This window comes from Scyliorhinus canicula, chromosome 9 (assembly GCF_902713615.1).
Source record: "Scyliorhinus canicula chromosome 9, sScyCan1.1, whole genome shotgun sequence".
NCBI lineage: Eukaryota > Metazoa > Chordata > Chondrichthyes > Carcharhiniformes > Scyliorhinidae > Scyliorhinus > Scyliorhinus canicula.
The window spans coordinates 123,882,325-123,895,009 of NC_052154.1; the positions used below are offsets into that span (position 1 = coordinate 123,882,325).

Consider the following 12,685-nt stretch of genomic DNA (forward strand, 5'->3'; position numbering starts at 1 on the left):
CCCCACCCGTCACCCCAACCTCCCAGAGGCCTTTCCATACCTGCCCTGCACACGCCCACTCTTCAAAACCCTCCTCCACTCTCCTTTCATGGGCATTGCCCATGTCGCTCCTGGCCCTTGGCAGTGCACTCTGGCACCCTTGCACTGCCATCCGGGCAGTGCTCCTGCCAGCTTGGTAATGCCATCCAGGCTCCTTGGCAGTGCCTAAGTTGCCCGTGTGCTAGGGGGAGGGCTAAAGGACCACCTTGCACTGACCCTGGACACCCAGGGGTCTCCAATAGCACCCCAGGGTGCTGTTCCAGTGCTGCATTGCACCCAGCTGGGCTGTACTTTATCGGCTGGGAAGCCGATGGATCCCACAAGGCCGATTGTCTGTTGACTTGCTCACAATAAATCTTGGGAGATTAACTTTGCAATTCCCAGTGGATCCAGGAATATTAGCTAATTATTAACTATCTAGCTGCTAATGACTTGCTGCTTTTTATCCTCTCTCTGTTCTCCATTCCCTTTCATTTTTTTAAACTTGCAGACATTTGTGCTGTAAAAAGGAGCTTCAGTACGCTGACTGCCAGCTATGATGTAGAAAGAGTCAACCCATCTTCCTCTTTTGGATTCTAACTTGCTTGTGTAGCCTTTCAATCATTTTCTGTTTATTCTAATGACAAACCTCCGTTGTTTTGGATGTTGGTTTGCAAATGTTTTCTCACATGTTCACTTCAAGTCTTTGGAGAGGCAGTTCAATATAAAATTACAGAGGTTTTGCTTCCCAACCATTACACTGTTTATTCCATGAAGAGAGCAGAGACAACATTTTATTCCAAATGCTGAAGAACTTGACCTTGCCACATATTATGCGGAGGGAACAACAAAAATCAACACAACACCATCAGCTTCATGGTGAGAATGCACACACTAAATGAGGGTGGGCTGGGGAACAATTGGCTAACACAAGCAGTTCGATTTCCCCAGGCATCAAGCTTGTCCATTACGAAGAGCGTTTCAAGCAAAAAGTTGCGACATCATCAACAGAGACACCAAAGTCGTTTACAGGGCAAAATTAATTCTCATATAGAGAAGTATATGTTAATAAGGGACAGGCAGTACAGATTTGTTAAACGTAAATCATATCTAAGTAACCTAATTGAATTCTTTAAAGTATCAGACAGTTGGTGAATGCGGTGCAGTAGGTTTTGTACATATGAACTATCAAAAGGCATTTGTCCAAGTACCAGATAACAGACACCTTCACAAAATAGAAACACATGGCACTAAAGGGACAGAGGCAATGGGTACAACATTAGCTTCCAATCTCATGTCTGTTAAGTGATGGTGAAAGGACAATTTTCTGACTGGAGATAAATGTGCAGTCAGGCTCCCAGGGATCAATATTAGGATCATTGCTTTTCCTGTTACACCTAAATATCACATGGACTTAAACAAAAGGGGATATAATTCTGAAGTCTTTGGTTAATAGGAACTTGGCAAAATAGAAAATAATGTGTAGATAGCATAAAACGTCGGAAGGATGTGGACAGAAATAGGCAGACACAATTTAATGTGGATAATTTAAAAGTAATCATTTTGGGAGAAAATATATCCGCGATCCCCAGCCACATTGCGCAGCATGGCCAGTGAAAATCGGGAGACCCCGCTCCCAGGATCTACCTGGCTCGCAACGCCCCGCTCGATTCAATGCAATCTCGCGAGATGTTGCAAGGGGAATCCCGCCCACAATGGGCGGGATCACTTTTTAGCAAATCTGTATTTTAGTAAGCCTTACTCTAATGTGCAGGTTCCCGAGGTACCTGAGGCTTTGGGATTCAATCCCTGCTCCTCGGGGACATCGGGTGAGCATCGTTTGGTACTGGTCTCACAGAGACCAGATGGAACCGCATTTGCGGGGGTCCCTAAGGGAGGCCCTCAGCTGCATACCCTTTGGGCAGGGTGGTGCCCTGGCACTGCTGGTATCAGACTGGCAGCCTGGCAGTGCTACCTGGGTGCCACCTGGGCACTACCAAGGTCCCAAGCTGCCATTTTTTGTGCCCATCGTTTGGGTTGGGGTTGCCCGGTGTGGGGGTTGGGGGGTACTGGGGGAATCTTCACATGTTGCTTTCGGACTGTGGGGGGGATGTGGGAGATTCTTTTTGGGACCTTGCCACATCTGCGAGTGCAGGGAAACAAACGACTAAACACGCTCACGCGGAGACTTTGTTTCATTTTGGGACGGTCGCGCTCTTTTGAGGGGTGGGGTGTATGAGCAGGGGAACCCTTTCAAAACTACACAAGACCATTGTGGGTAAGGGGATTGGTGAGACAGCACAGCGGGTAGATCCCATTCATTCAAACAGGCCTGTTTACTTATATAATTTGGAACCTGTTGCAAAACAGGCTAATAGGAAATTGATTGACAATTTAACACCGCTCCCCATTTTCTTGGCTCATGTTAAACAGGCTGCCAACACTCTATGAGCTCACTTTGTGTTGTGGCAAAGACCATTTTCTCATATTCCACTATTCAGGAGGCAAACGAAAGGAAATCTGATTAGCAGAAGCAATGAAGCAGACCCTCTAATTGCTTGAACTTTACAATAGTGCCTGCAGACACAATGCTACATCAAAATGAAAGCAAGTCTGACTAATGAATGATGAAGCTATCAATGCAGCAGTAATATAGACAGAATACATCTGTATTATGTGACATGCGCAGAGCCAGAGGTTAGGAGAACACATCCAGTGCATCAGTCAGCATCTTCAACTCATCCTTCAGATTGTCCAGCAGCTTTTTGATTTTCTGAGGATTATCCAGTACTTCAATGGTCTTGGAAAATGGATCATATTTCACTGAAAATGGCCTCTTAATACTTGCTGCATACTTTCTACAAGTAAAAAAGCCAAACGTTCTGTCAGAAATGATCATCATCAAACAACTATTTGATTCAAATGATGAAATGCTGGATTCAGTGTATTGAGAATCTTTTAATAACACAACCTTTTGCTTTCCAAAATGATCTATCAATGAGCATAAAATTCACAAAGTTTGAACTCTGAAAATTTTAAGCTAAAATTAAGGAGCAAGTTGCTTTTGACAAATATAAGATTATTGATGAAGTAACAAATTTAACAGAAAGTGTCGTTCTCCTTTGTTTAGTCACCTTCCCATTGCAGAAAATTACTATCTTCTATAATAGTATATTACTGAAGTGAGTACTTTGAGAGTACTTTATTGGTATTTGATAATGTCCTGAGACTGTTATACAAGTGCTATTTTATATAAAAAGAAAGTTAGTTCTTTCTTTTAATTTTGATGTTCACCAATTCACCTGGCAAATGTTGCATATAGGGGCTGGTTTAGCACAGGACTAAATCGCTGGCTTTGAAAGCAGACCAAAGCAGGCCAGCTGGACGGTTCAATTCCTGTACCAGCCTCCCTGAACAGGTGCTGGAATGTGGCGACTAGGGGCTTTTCACAGTAACTTCATTTGAAGTCTACTTGTGACAATAAGTGATTTTAATTTCATATTGAGGGAGTATTGAAAAATCGATAATTTCTTCTGCTGACTGTTTGCTGATTTCATTCACCAGCCTAGGGTGCAAAGCATAAAGAACTGACTTTTCCTCCTAATTTTCCCTCTAATTGTCTCCTTTTAATGCTCCTCTCCTGAAGCCATTACCCATGCTAAGAAAATCAAGGCTGAGCCCAGCTTTGGCCCCACCCATTCCCTCTATACTCACATTTAAAAAAAATCAGAAATCACTGGATAGGGATGAGGAACAGGAGCCTGTCTAACTCGAGAGTGTTTTGGCCAATTGACCCCAGACATCTCCTTGTGTAATCCCAGAAGAGAGAAAAATGGATGGTAAATCTACTTACTGTTGTCACATAACCTCTTTATCACTGGTATAGATATAAAACAGTGCTAGGACTGGCACAGATATAAAATGGCTCCAGGAGAGATTGGAGAGCACATCTAATAACAAATGATGATTGCCAGTTGGCTTGGAATAATATATTATTTATTTTAGGAGGTCAGTATCACTGGAATTTAATGCCAATTCTTAATTACTCTGAAGAGATGGTGATAAGTCTTATTCATGAATCTTTGAACAGCTTGAAATAGAGTTCTAGACACTGAAGACATCAAGGGGTATGGGGAGTGAGCAGGAGATCTGGTGTCACAACAGAGGATCAGCCATGATCACATTGAATATCGGAGCAGGCTTGATGTGCCGAATGGACTACTCTTGCTCCTATTTGCATTGTGTGATACAATTGACTAGCTTGTTCAGCTGCTTCAGAGACCAGTTCCGACTCAACTATGTTGGTGCTCTGGATACTGACTCCTCATGTTTAGTTTGGTTACAGATTCATGAGTGGAAACACAGATATTTAGTATCTTATTAAACTCACGGTGAGGCCAGATGGGGGAAAGGTGACAGCTTTCCGTCCTCAAAGTATATCAGTAAAATGGTTGGTTTTTAAGCAAATCCATCAGTTCCTTGGCTACTTTGACCAGAAGCAGTTTTTTATTTGCAACATTTTTTAAATGATCATCGTGAGAATTGAATTTCTTTTCTCTGTATTATTAATCTCTGCCCCTGAATTACTGACCCAGTAACACAATCTGATCCACAACTGAGGTTAGTGAGTAGAAGAGGTGACTTTGGCAAATCAACTGGGTGATGAGCGCCCATGTTTTGGTTTAACTCGCTGGACAGGCATTGCACTGTTGTAGTTTGACAAAGTCACTTACCTCATTTTGTCTTTAGCATCACTAAAACTTTCAGATACAAAATACACCGGTTGGTATGTCTGATCCTGATAGGGCTGTATCGCAGTAGCATCGGGGTCAAACTCACGTACTTCGGGTTCACCAGACAAAGCATGCTGTGCACAAAACATTTGTGTCAGGTGAAAATCAGTCAACCCTAGCTCTTGGTTAAACTGTAATGCAAGCTTGATGTCTACTTCCATGCATTAAGGGACATGCAGAATTTTATTTTCAAAAAAATTCCAAAGCCATTTGGAATATTGCTTGTTGTACAAAAAAACAATACCTTGTTCCTCCTCTCTAAATCACCCAAACTGCTGCATTTTAAAACATGCTCTGGGTACTGACTTCTCACAGTTAGTTGGCTTACAGATTCATGAGCATCTTGCCACAGTCACACTATTATGTTTGAGCCCATATTAGCAAATTATTTGAATATTGGCAGATCAGACAAGCCCAAAACTTTCTTTACTTGATGCACATGGTGGGGCAAAACAGGGGAGGAGGACTGCCCTATGAAGAGGGCAATCGGATAAAAGCCCTAATGTTTGCAAGTAAGTGTGAAACTGAGGATCAACACAGAATAATAAATATTCTGAGTGACTACTATATTAAAAGGGAAGTCATGAACAAAATGCTCTCTCCAAAAAGAGATAATCAATTATTTTGATGATGAAGAGGTCATTCACCTGAGGAAGGAGCAGTGCTCCAAAATTATTTTGATGTCAGTGTGAGGCAAACTTAATCAAGAGTCCCCAGAAATCTTCAATACTTCTCCCATTGTGGTGTGAGGTCCATGGCAATTTGTGAGGTATTGACAATCATTGTGGAAGACTTACTGAGCTCTAGTGACGTTAGGAGATTGCAAACAAGCCAGATTATCAAGATCACCAACACAATAAGAACCTGGCTAACAGTCAACATTCGATCCTGAAGGGGACAGCCCTTCTTGACCAATCTCTTCAACCTCCTTAAGCTAGTAGCACCCTAGTGCATGGTGGAATCCCCTATAATGTGCTGTAAACTTGTAAAAGTCAAACTCAAAGCTATGGGAATTCAGGATAAATCTTTGATTTGAGTCAAGAGGAAACATTGCGAGAGAGTCAGAAAACAAAAACATCACTCTTAAAAACCTCTTTGAAGTTAAATTTACAAAAATTAAACATCATGCTGGGAAAGTTATTTTTGAAATTTATAAAAATGGACACATCACTCACAATTAGCTCACCGTAGGCTGACAGCAGGCCAGCTCCATACGCTCTAATTTCACCATTTTGCTTGCACAGTCCAAACTCCACAGTAAACCAATATAACTGCAACAGACAGGTTAGAAAGAACAATTGCCCAGCTTTATTCAGTGCAGTGTGAGGTTGTACATAGAAACATACATGGAAAATAGAAGCAGGAGGAGGCCATTCGGCCCTTCAAGCCTGCTCTGCCATTCATTATGATCATGGCTGATCATCAAGTTCAATACCCTGATCCCGCCTTCCCCCCATATCCCTTGATCCCCTTAGCCCCAAGAGCTATATCTAATTCCTTCTTGAAATGACACAATGTTTTGGCCTCAACTACTTCCTGTGGTAGTGAATTACACAGGGTCACCACTCTCTATGTGAACACATTTCCCTTCACCCCAGTTAAAAAGGTTTACCCCTTATCCTCAAACTATGACCCCTAGTTCTGGACTCCCCCTCCATTGAGAACATTCTTTCTGAATCTATCTGGTCTAATCCTGTTGGAATTTTATAAGTTTCTATGAGATCACCCCTCACTCTTCTAAACTCTAATGAATATAATCCTAACCGATTTAGTCTCTCCTCATATGACTGTCCCGCCATCCCAGGAATCAGCCTGGTAAACCTTTGCTGCACTCCCTTCATAGAAAGAACATCCTTCCTCAGATAAGGACACCAAAACTGCACACAATACTTCAGGTGTGGCCTCATCAATGCCCTATACAATTGTAGTAAAACATCCCTATTCCTATAAAGAAAGCCTCTTGCTATGAAGGCCAACATACCATTTGCCTTCTTTACTGCCTGCTGTACCTGAGCGCTTATTTTCAGCAACTGATGCACGAGGACACCAAGGTCTTGCTGAGTATCCACCTCTCTCAATTTACACCAAATAATAATCTTCATTCCTATTTTTACTACCAAAGTGGAAAACCTCACATTTAGCCACATTATACTGCATAAGCCATGCATACGCCCACTCACTCAGCCTGTCCAAATCCTGCTGAAGCATCTCTGCATCCTCCTCACAGTTCAACCTCCCACCCAACTTTGTATCATCTGGGGGGGGTCAGAGAATCCCGCCCCACCGCTGTGATGCCGGCTGCCGTATTCTCTGGCACGGTTTTCAGGCGGGGGTGGAGATCATGGCGCGGTCGGGGGCTGTTAGCGGCAGCCTCCCCGGCAATTCTCCGGGTCCCGATGGGCCGAGCAGTTGTCGGTTTCTGGCCAATCCTGTCGGTGTGGATTGGACATGGTCCCACACGGCGGGACCTGGCAGGTAAGTTGGCTGGTGCGGTCCTCGGTGGGGAACCGACCCCAGAGGGGGCTCCCACGGTGGCCTGGCCCGCTATCGGGCCCACCGATCTACGGGCGGCCATGTACTGTCGAGGCACTCCTTCCTTCCGCGCTGGCCTCTGTAGGGCTCCGCCCTAACTTGTGCAGTCCTTTCGGCGGCGCCTGGCGCGGCGCCAACCCCTCCAGCGCTAGCCTAGCCCCCGAATGTCCGGAGAATTCCGCAACATCCGGTCAGCCCGAATCCGTTTTTTATGCCGGCGTCGGGCCATCACGTGAATTTGGGAGAATCCCGCCTATTATGTTTAGTTCCCTCATCCAAATCATTAATATATAACGTGAACAGTTGGGGTCCTAGCACAGATCTCGGCGGTATCCCACTAGTCACTGCCTGCCAATCGGAAAAAGACCCATTTATTCCAACTGTCTGCTCCTTGTCTGCTGAGCAGCTTTCTATCGCTCTCAATACATTACCCACAGTGCCATGTGGTTTAACTTTACATAGTAATGTAATGAGGTCATTTTGATGGTGTCCGCTTTATGTTGCTTATTTGAGAAATTAAGTTAACAATCAACGTGAATTGCATGCAGATGTGAATATGCTGAAGCTCACCGTGGAAAGCTTTTCAATTTCCTCTTCAGTTGCTCCAAGGGAGGCGAGACCAATATTCTGAGGTGTCAGAAAGGATTAGAAGCTTTTTTTAATTACGGGAAAAGTTACTTAACCAGCAATAGAGACACTGATCATTCACTGATATTTTCCTTCTTTATTATTCAGGAGTCAAATTTCTCCTACATTTAGGCTCAAGAACACCCTGGACACCTGTTTCCCAGTGCAAAACCTGTGATTTCCACCACTTAGAAGGACGAAGGCAGCAGGTGCATGCGAACAAGTTCCCTTGGAAGTCACCATCCTGACGTGGACACTATTTACCAATCTTTTATCATTTCTGGGTCAAATTCCTGCAAATTCTCCAGCAAACCCCAAACCCCATTGCCTTTCAATCTTCCTATAATCCTGTATCTTCCTCTGCTTCATATATTTATCCCATTTTCCCTTACACAATTCAGAGTCCCTTGTTTGCTCAACATTTCTGAAGCATCCCCATTCTTTAGTAACCTTCTCTGTCTTTACTCTCACTTTTAAACTAATAAATTCATCACTGACTCCCAAATGGGAGAAAAACATTTTCTATTTGACCTATTAAAACTCTTCATGATTTAAAAATCTTTCATCGAATCTCACATCAGCTTTCTCTGCTCCAATAGTCTCTGCATCTCAAGGTTCTCCTCAATATGAGTACCCTCTCATCCTTGACTTCAGTCTGGCTTCAACCTCTATGTTGTAAATTCATTCTGGTTTTAATGTCCATTCTGCAATGGATACTCAACTTGTGTTCATTCCTCAAACTGTAGCTTCATCATCCCTGTCTCTGAAGGGTTATGGGGAAGGGAGAAGCAAGGGCATCAGATGATTAACAGTCTCTATGCGACGAGGAATTCCTTAGGCTCCTCATAGTGTTCAAAGATAATGATCAAGGGGACAAGGAAACGCGTAGAAGAGATGGTTGGAGGTCAAATAGCTCCAGTATTGAAATTGACTGCCCATTCCACCATACGGCGATGTTCAGTGTTTAACAGTTGGGCTGATTAACCGTAAATCTCCAGTTGTAAAGAAGGGTTTCTGTGTACGTTCTGAGTGTTATACCTGCTCTACAATTGAAATTATATTTCAATGTGAAGTGAATAGAATGCATTTGATATAACACAGGTTAAAATCTGACTTGCTTCCTTAGATCAGTAAACAGCTTCTAAGAATTCTAAGAATTCTAATTCTAAGAATTCTAAGAATTCTAATTCTAAGAATTCTAAGAAATTCAGCAATGTGCTGGGGCTATCAGTGTAATGGCATTTACCCCATTTCATTTTCAGGGTAGATATCCCGTGGTAATGGAAAAGTTATGACAAATACAGCTGCTCCATAATTCAAGATATGATCAAAATCACACAGATCACCATACAATTAGTCCCAATCCCCTGCTCATTCCCCATTGCCCTGTAAATATTTTCCCTTCAAATAATTATCCAATTCCCTGTTGTACATTATCTGCTTCCAATTTCCTTACAGACAGTGCATTTCAGGTCATAATAATTCACCGTGTAAAAACATATTCTCCTTATCTTGGCAAATTACTTTAAATCTTTGTTCTCTAGTTTCAGACCCTCTGTCAGTGACAACTCTTTCTTCTTTTTTAACCTCTCAAAATCCTTCCTTCTTCTGAACACCTCTGCTAAACCTCCCTTCTCTGATCTAAGTAAAGCTCCATTGTTTGTTCATGTACATGATAAATATTCACAACAAAGGAAGATAGAACTACCTGAGAAAATTGAGCAAATGTCTTGTCAGCCAGCATGGGCACATGTCCCAGCAGCTCATGGCAGCAATCCCTATGAAGAGTAAGAAGATCAATGTCACCCGATTTTGTAATTATTCCTCCATCTTAATCAATAAGTTCTACAATGAACAACTTTTCAGATGCTGTTTTTATATTTCTCTTCCTCTTGCAGGCTCAGAGCTTATGGGACAGACAATACTGCTGTCATCACAAGACCCTCACTCCCTTGCCCAAGTGCACATTCTTCACTTGAGGCTAGAAAGCAAAACAGACACAATGTCTGATTTCCACCTGGGGCAGCCAGGCGTTTGGAGTCGAACCCAGGATTCTGCCCTCTTAGCATCAACTCTTTTTCAGTAGGGACCTCGGGGTGAATCTGTTGCCTTCCTTCAGGAAGTCTGGAGGGGTGACTGAGAGAGTTTCTTGCTACCCAAGAAATCTCAGCTGGAACTGGAATGCATCCAACCTAAGGCATTAGGAGCTCTCAGGCTTTATTGGGAAGTGTGCTATAAATCACAGAGATAATCTTCTGCAGAGGACCTACTCATTCCGCTCGAAGCAGAAGGGATAAAGAAAAAAGTTTTGTTCATGCGTCACTACCTTCCCTCTGCTTGGTGGCATTTCAACTGAAGGTTGTCATTGCTGGCTGGCATTGCACAGATATCCTTGCAGACATGATGCACCAGCCCTGGCAATGCCAATAACCCAGTTCTGAAATTTGGGGTAATGACTCCAGCCAGTAGGGTGGCGAGGAAGGTGGTGGTATGGGAGCCATTTTTGGGGAGGGGTAGGTGCAGTGATGGTGGGTTGGTTTGCTGAGAGCTCTGCTCTGATGTTTTTGCACCAACAGAGTGCAACTGAAGTGCTACAATTGGCCTCATGAAACTCATTAACATGTTTCATGGAAGTCTCGGTTGGAAGCACCCCTGTAGTATCAAGTAATGACAAAGGCTGACTCTGATGCCCACTGCAGTAAAATAGACTACTGCCACAATATCAAGGCTTGCATGTGAATGATAGGCAGTTGGATGAGTTACTGGAGGGTGACTGGCACCTTCAGTAATGTGTCCTTGAAAGTGGAGTGGAGGGATGTTGGAGAACTGAAATTCCTTTAATCTCTCTCCCATTTTTTTTCCTATTAATACATATTATAAATAACTTCAGTTATGTTCAGAAAAAACACTTGCATAAATGTGGTAATATCATACAGCAAATACTTCCAAACCCCCTTTAGAAAGAAAATCAGAAGTAATACAAGTGCAAAGTGTGATTGCTTCAATGTGTTCAGTCTCATCAGATTGTGTCATCTCGTGTTCAATTAACAACATACAAGTCCCATCCATATGTTATAACCCAACTGTTGCTTCCCGTGATCGTGATGTGCTGAGCAGACGCACATCAGGTGGCTCTCCTCTACAACATAACCAAATAGGCATTTTAAGGCGAATTTTACCTGGAAATTCAACAGAAACACACCCTTAATCGAGAAAGGGAAGGAATAAAGCCAGCATGCCAGCACACAGGAGCTTGAGAGGCTGAAGGGATGGCAGGAGCTAAGGAAATGGACCCTAGCAATAGGCGGACGAGCCGGCAGACCCACGAGGTGAGGGCGCACGGCCACCAAAGAGAAAGGGAGACTGACAACCCGAGCATCAGCCCCTCCTGTATGATATGTAAATATATAGACAAGTAAAGGGTTAATCATTACAGCTCAGTGTAACACAACCACTAGAGGGCAACACTGGATCCCACTATAAATATGAGAACGCAAAGGATCTTGGGTCTCTTCCTATCAGGAGTGACTAGACAGTAGAGTGGTAGAGAGATCGATCATAGCATAGTTTAGCACGTGCAGTTTAAATTAGTTATTACTTTAATATAGATTACTTGATTACTAGTAATAGTTCTGTGGAGCGTGCAAACTCAAAATTAATCAATCATTATTCAATAAATCAGTTTTGCCTTAAGTTAAAGATTGGTGGTTTCTTCAGAATCACACCATCAGACCATTCTGGATTAAGAAGCAGAGTAACGATATATTACCAAAGAGTAATATAACATGCCCCACCACCTGGAGATGGATGGAAGGAATGCCTTATAAGGAGACCCAGCTGGCGGTCATGATGGCAATTACAGAGGCAATGGTCTCCATGCAAACAGCAATCGATGGATTGGGGAAGATGGTGAAGACTCTGGAAAAAATGATCCAGAAGCTGTGGAAGGCGTCGACAGACCAGAGTGACAGGTTCGTCACCCTGGAGGTGGAAGTCAAAAGGTGGTGGCGACCCAGGGGAGCTTGAAGGGGAAAGTCGTGAACCAAGAGAATAAGTCGCAACGGCAAAATATTCGAATTGTGCGCCTGCCAGAGGGAATCGAGGGCAGGGACTTGACGGCTACATCGCCCAAATGTTGGGCAACCTAGACTGGAGAGACAGCTTCCCAACCCTCCCGGAGATCGACAGAGCACACAGGTTGTTCCGGCCAAAACCCAAGGCGGGGAACAACCAAGGGTGATCATCATGAAACTACATTGATACGAGGATCGTGAGAGAATCCTGCGGTGGGCAAGACAGACCAAGGTGAGTACCTGGGAAGGACACAGAATTGGGTCTACCAGGACATTGAGGCAGACTTGGCAAAACGCAGGGCCAAATTCAATCAGGCGAAATCGACCCTGTACAAGAACACTGAAGATTCGGCATGCTGTTCCCATCCAGGCTCTGGGTCATGTGGCAGAATAGGGGCTGGTTTAACTCACTCAGCTAAATCACTGGCTTTTAAAGCAGACCAAGCAGGCCAGCAGCACGGTTCGATTCCCGTGTCAGCCTCCCCGGACAGGTGCCGGAATGTGGCGACTAGGGGCTTTTCACAGTAACTTCATTGAAGCCTACTCGTGACAATAAGCATTTTTCATTTCATTTCAGAATAAGGAACATTACTTTTTACACCCAGGTGGAGGCGGACGAGTTTGTTCGGTCAAACAGCCTGG

General features: G+C 43.6%; 1 protein-coding gene across 1 annotated transcript in view; it reads right to left on the minus strand.

The window, feature by feature from the left end:
* Window positions 1-757: 757 nt before the first annotated feature.
* The window catches only part of th (tyrosine hydroxylase), a 74,361-nt gene continuing 62,433 nt past the window's right edge, over window positions 758-12,685 (minus strand). The window contains exons 9-13 of the mRNA XM_038807500.1: window positions 9,679-9,748; window positions 7,914-7,970; window positions 5,987-6,082; window positions 4,752-4,885; window positions 758-2,876 (exon numbers count right to left, since the gene is read on the minus strand). Coding sequence (XP_038663428.1) covers window positions 2,717-2,876; window positions 4,752-4,885; window positions 5,987-6,082; window positions 7,914-7,970; window positions 9,679-9,748 — 517 coding nt within the window. The 3' untranslated portion in view covers window positions 758-2,716. The remainder of the gene's footprint in view (window positions 2,877-4,751; window positions 4,886-5,986; window positions 6,083-7,913; window positions 7,971-9,678; window positions 9,749-12,685) is intronic.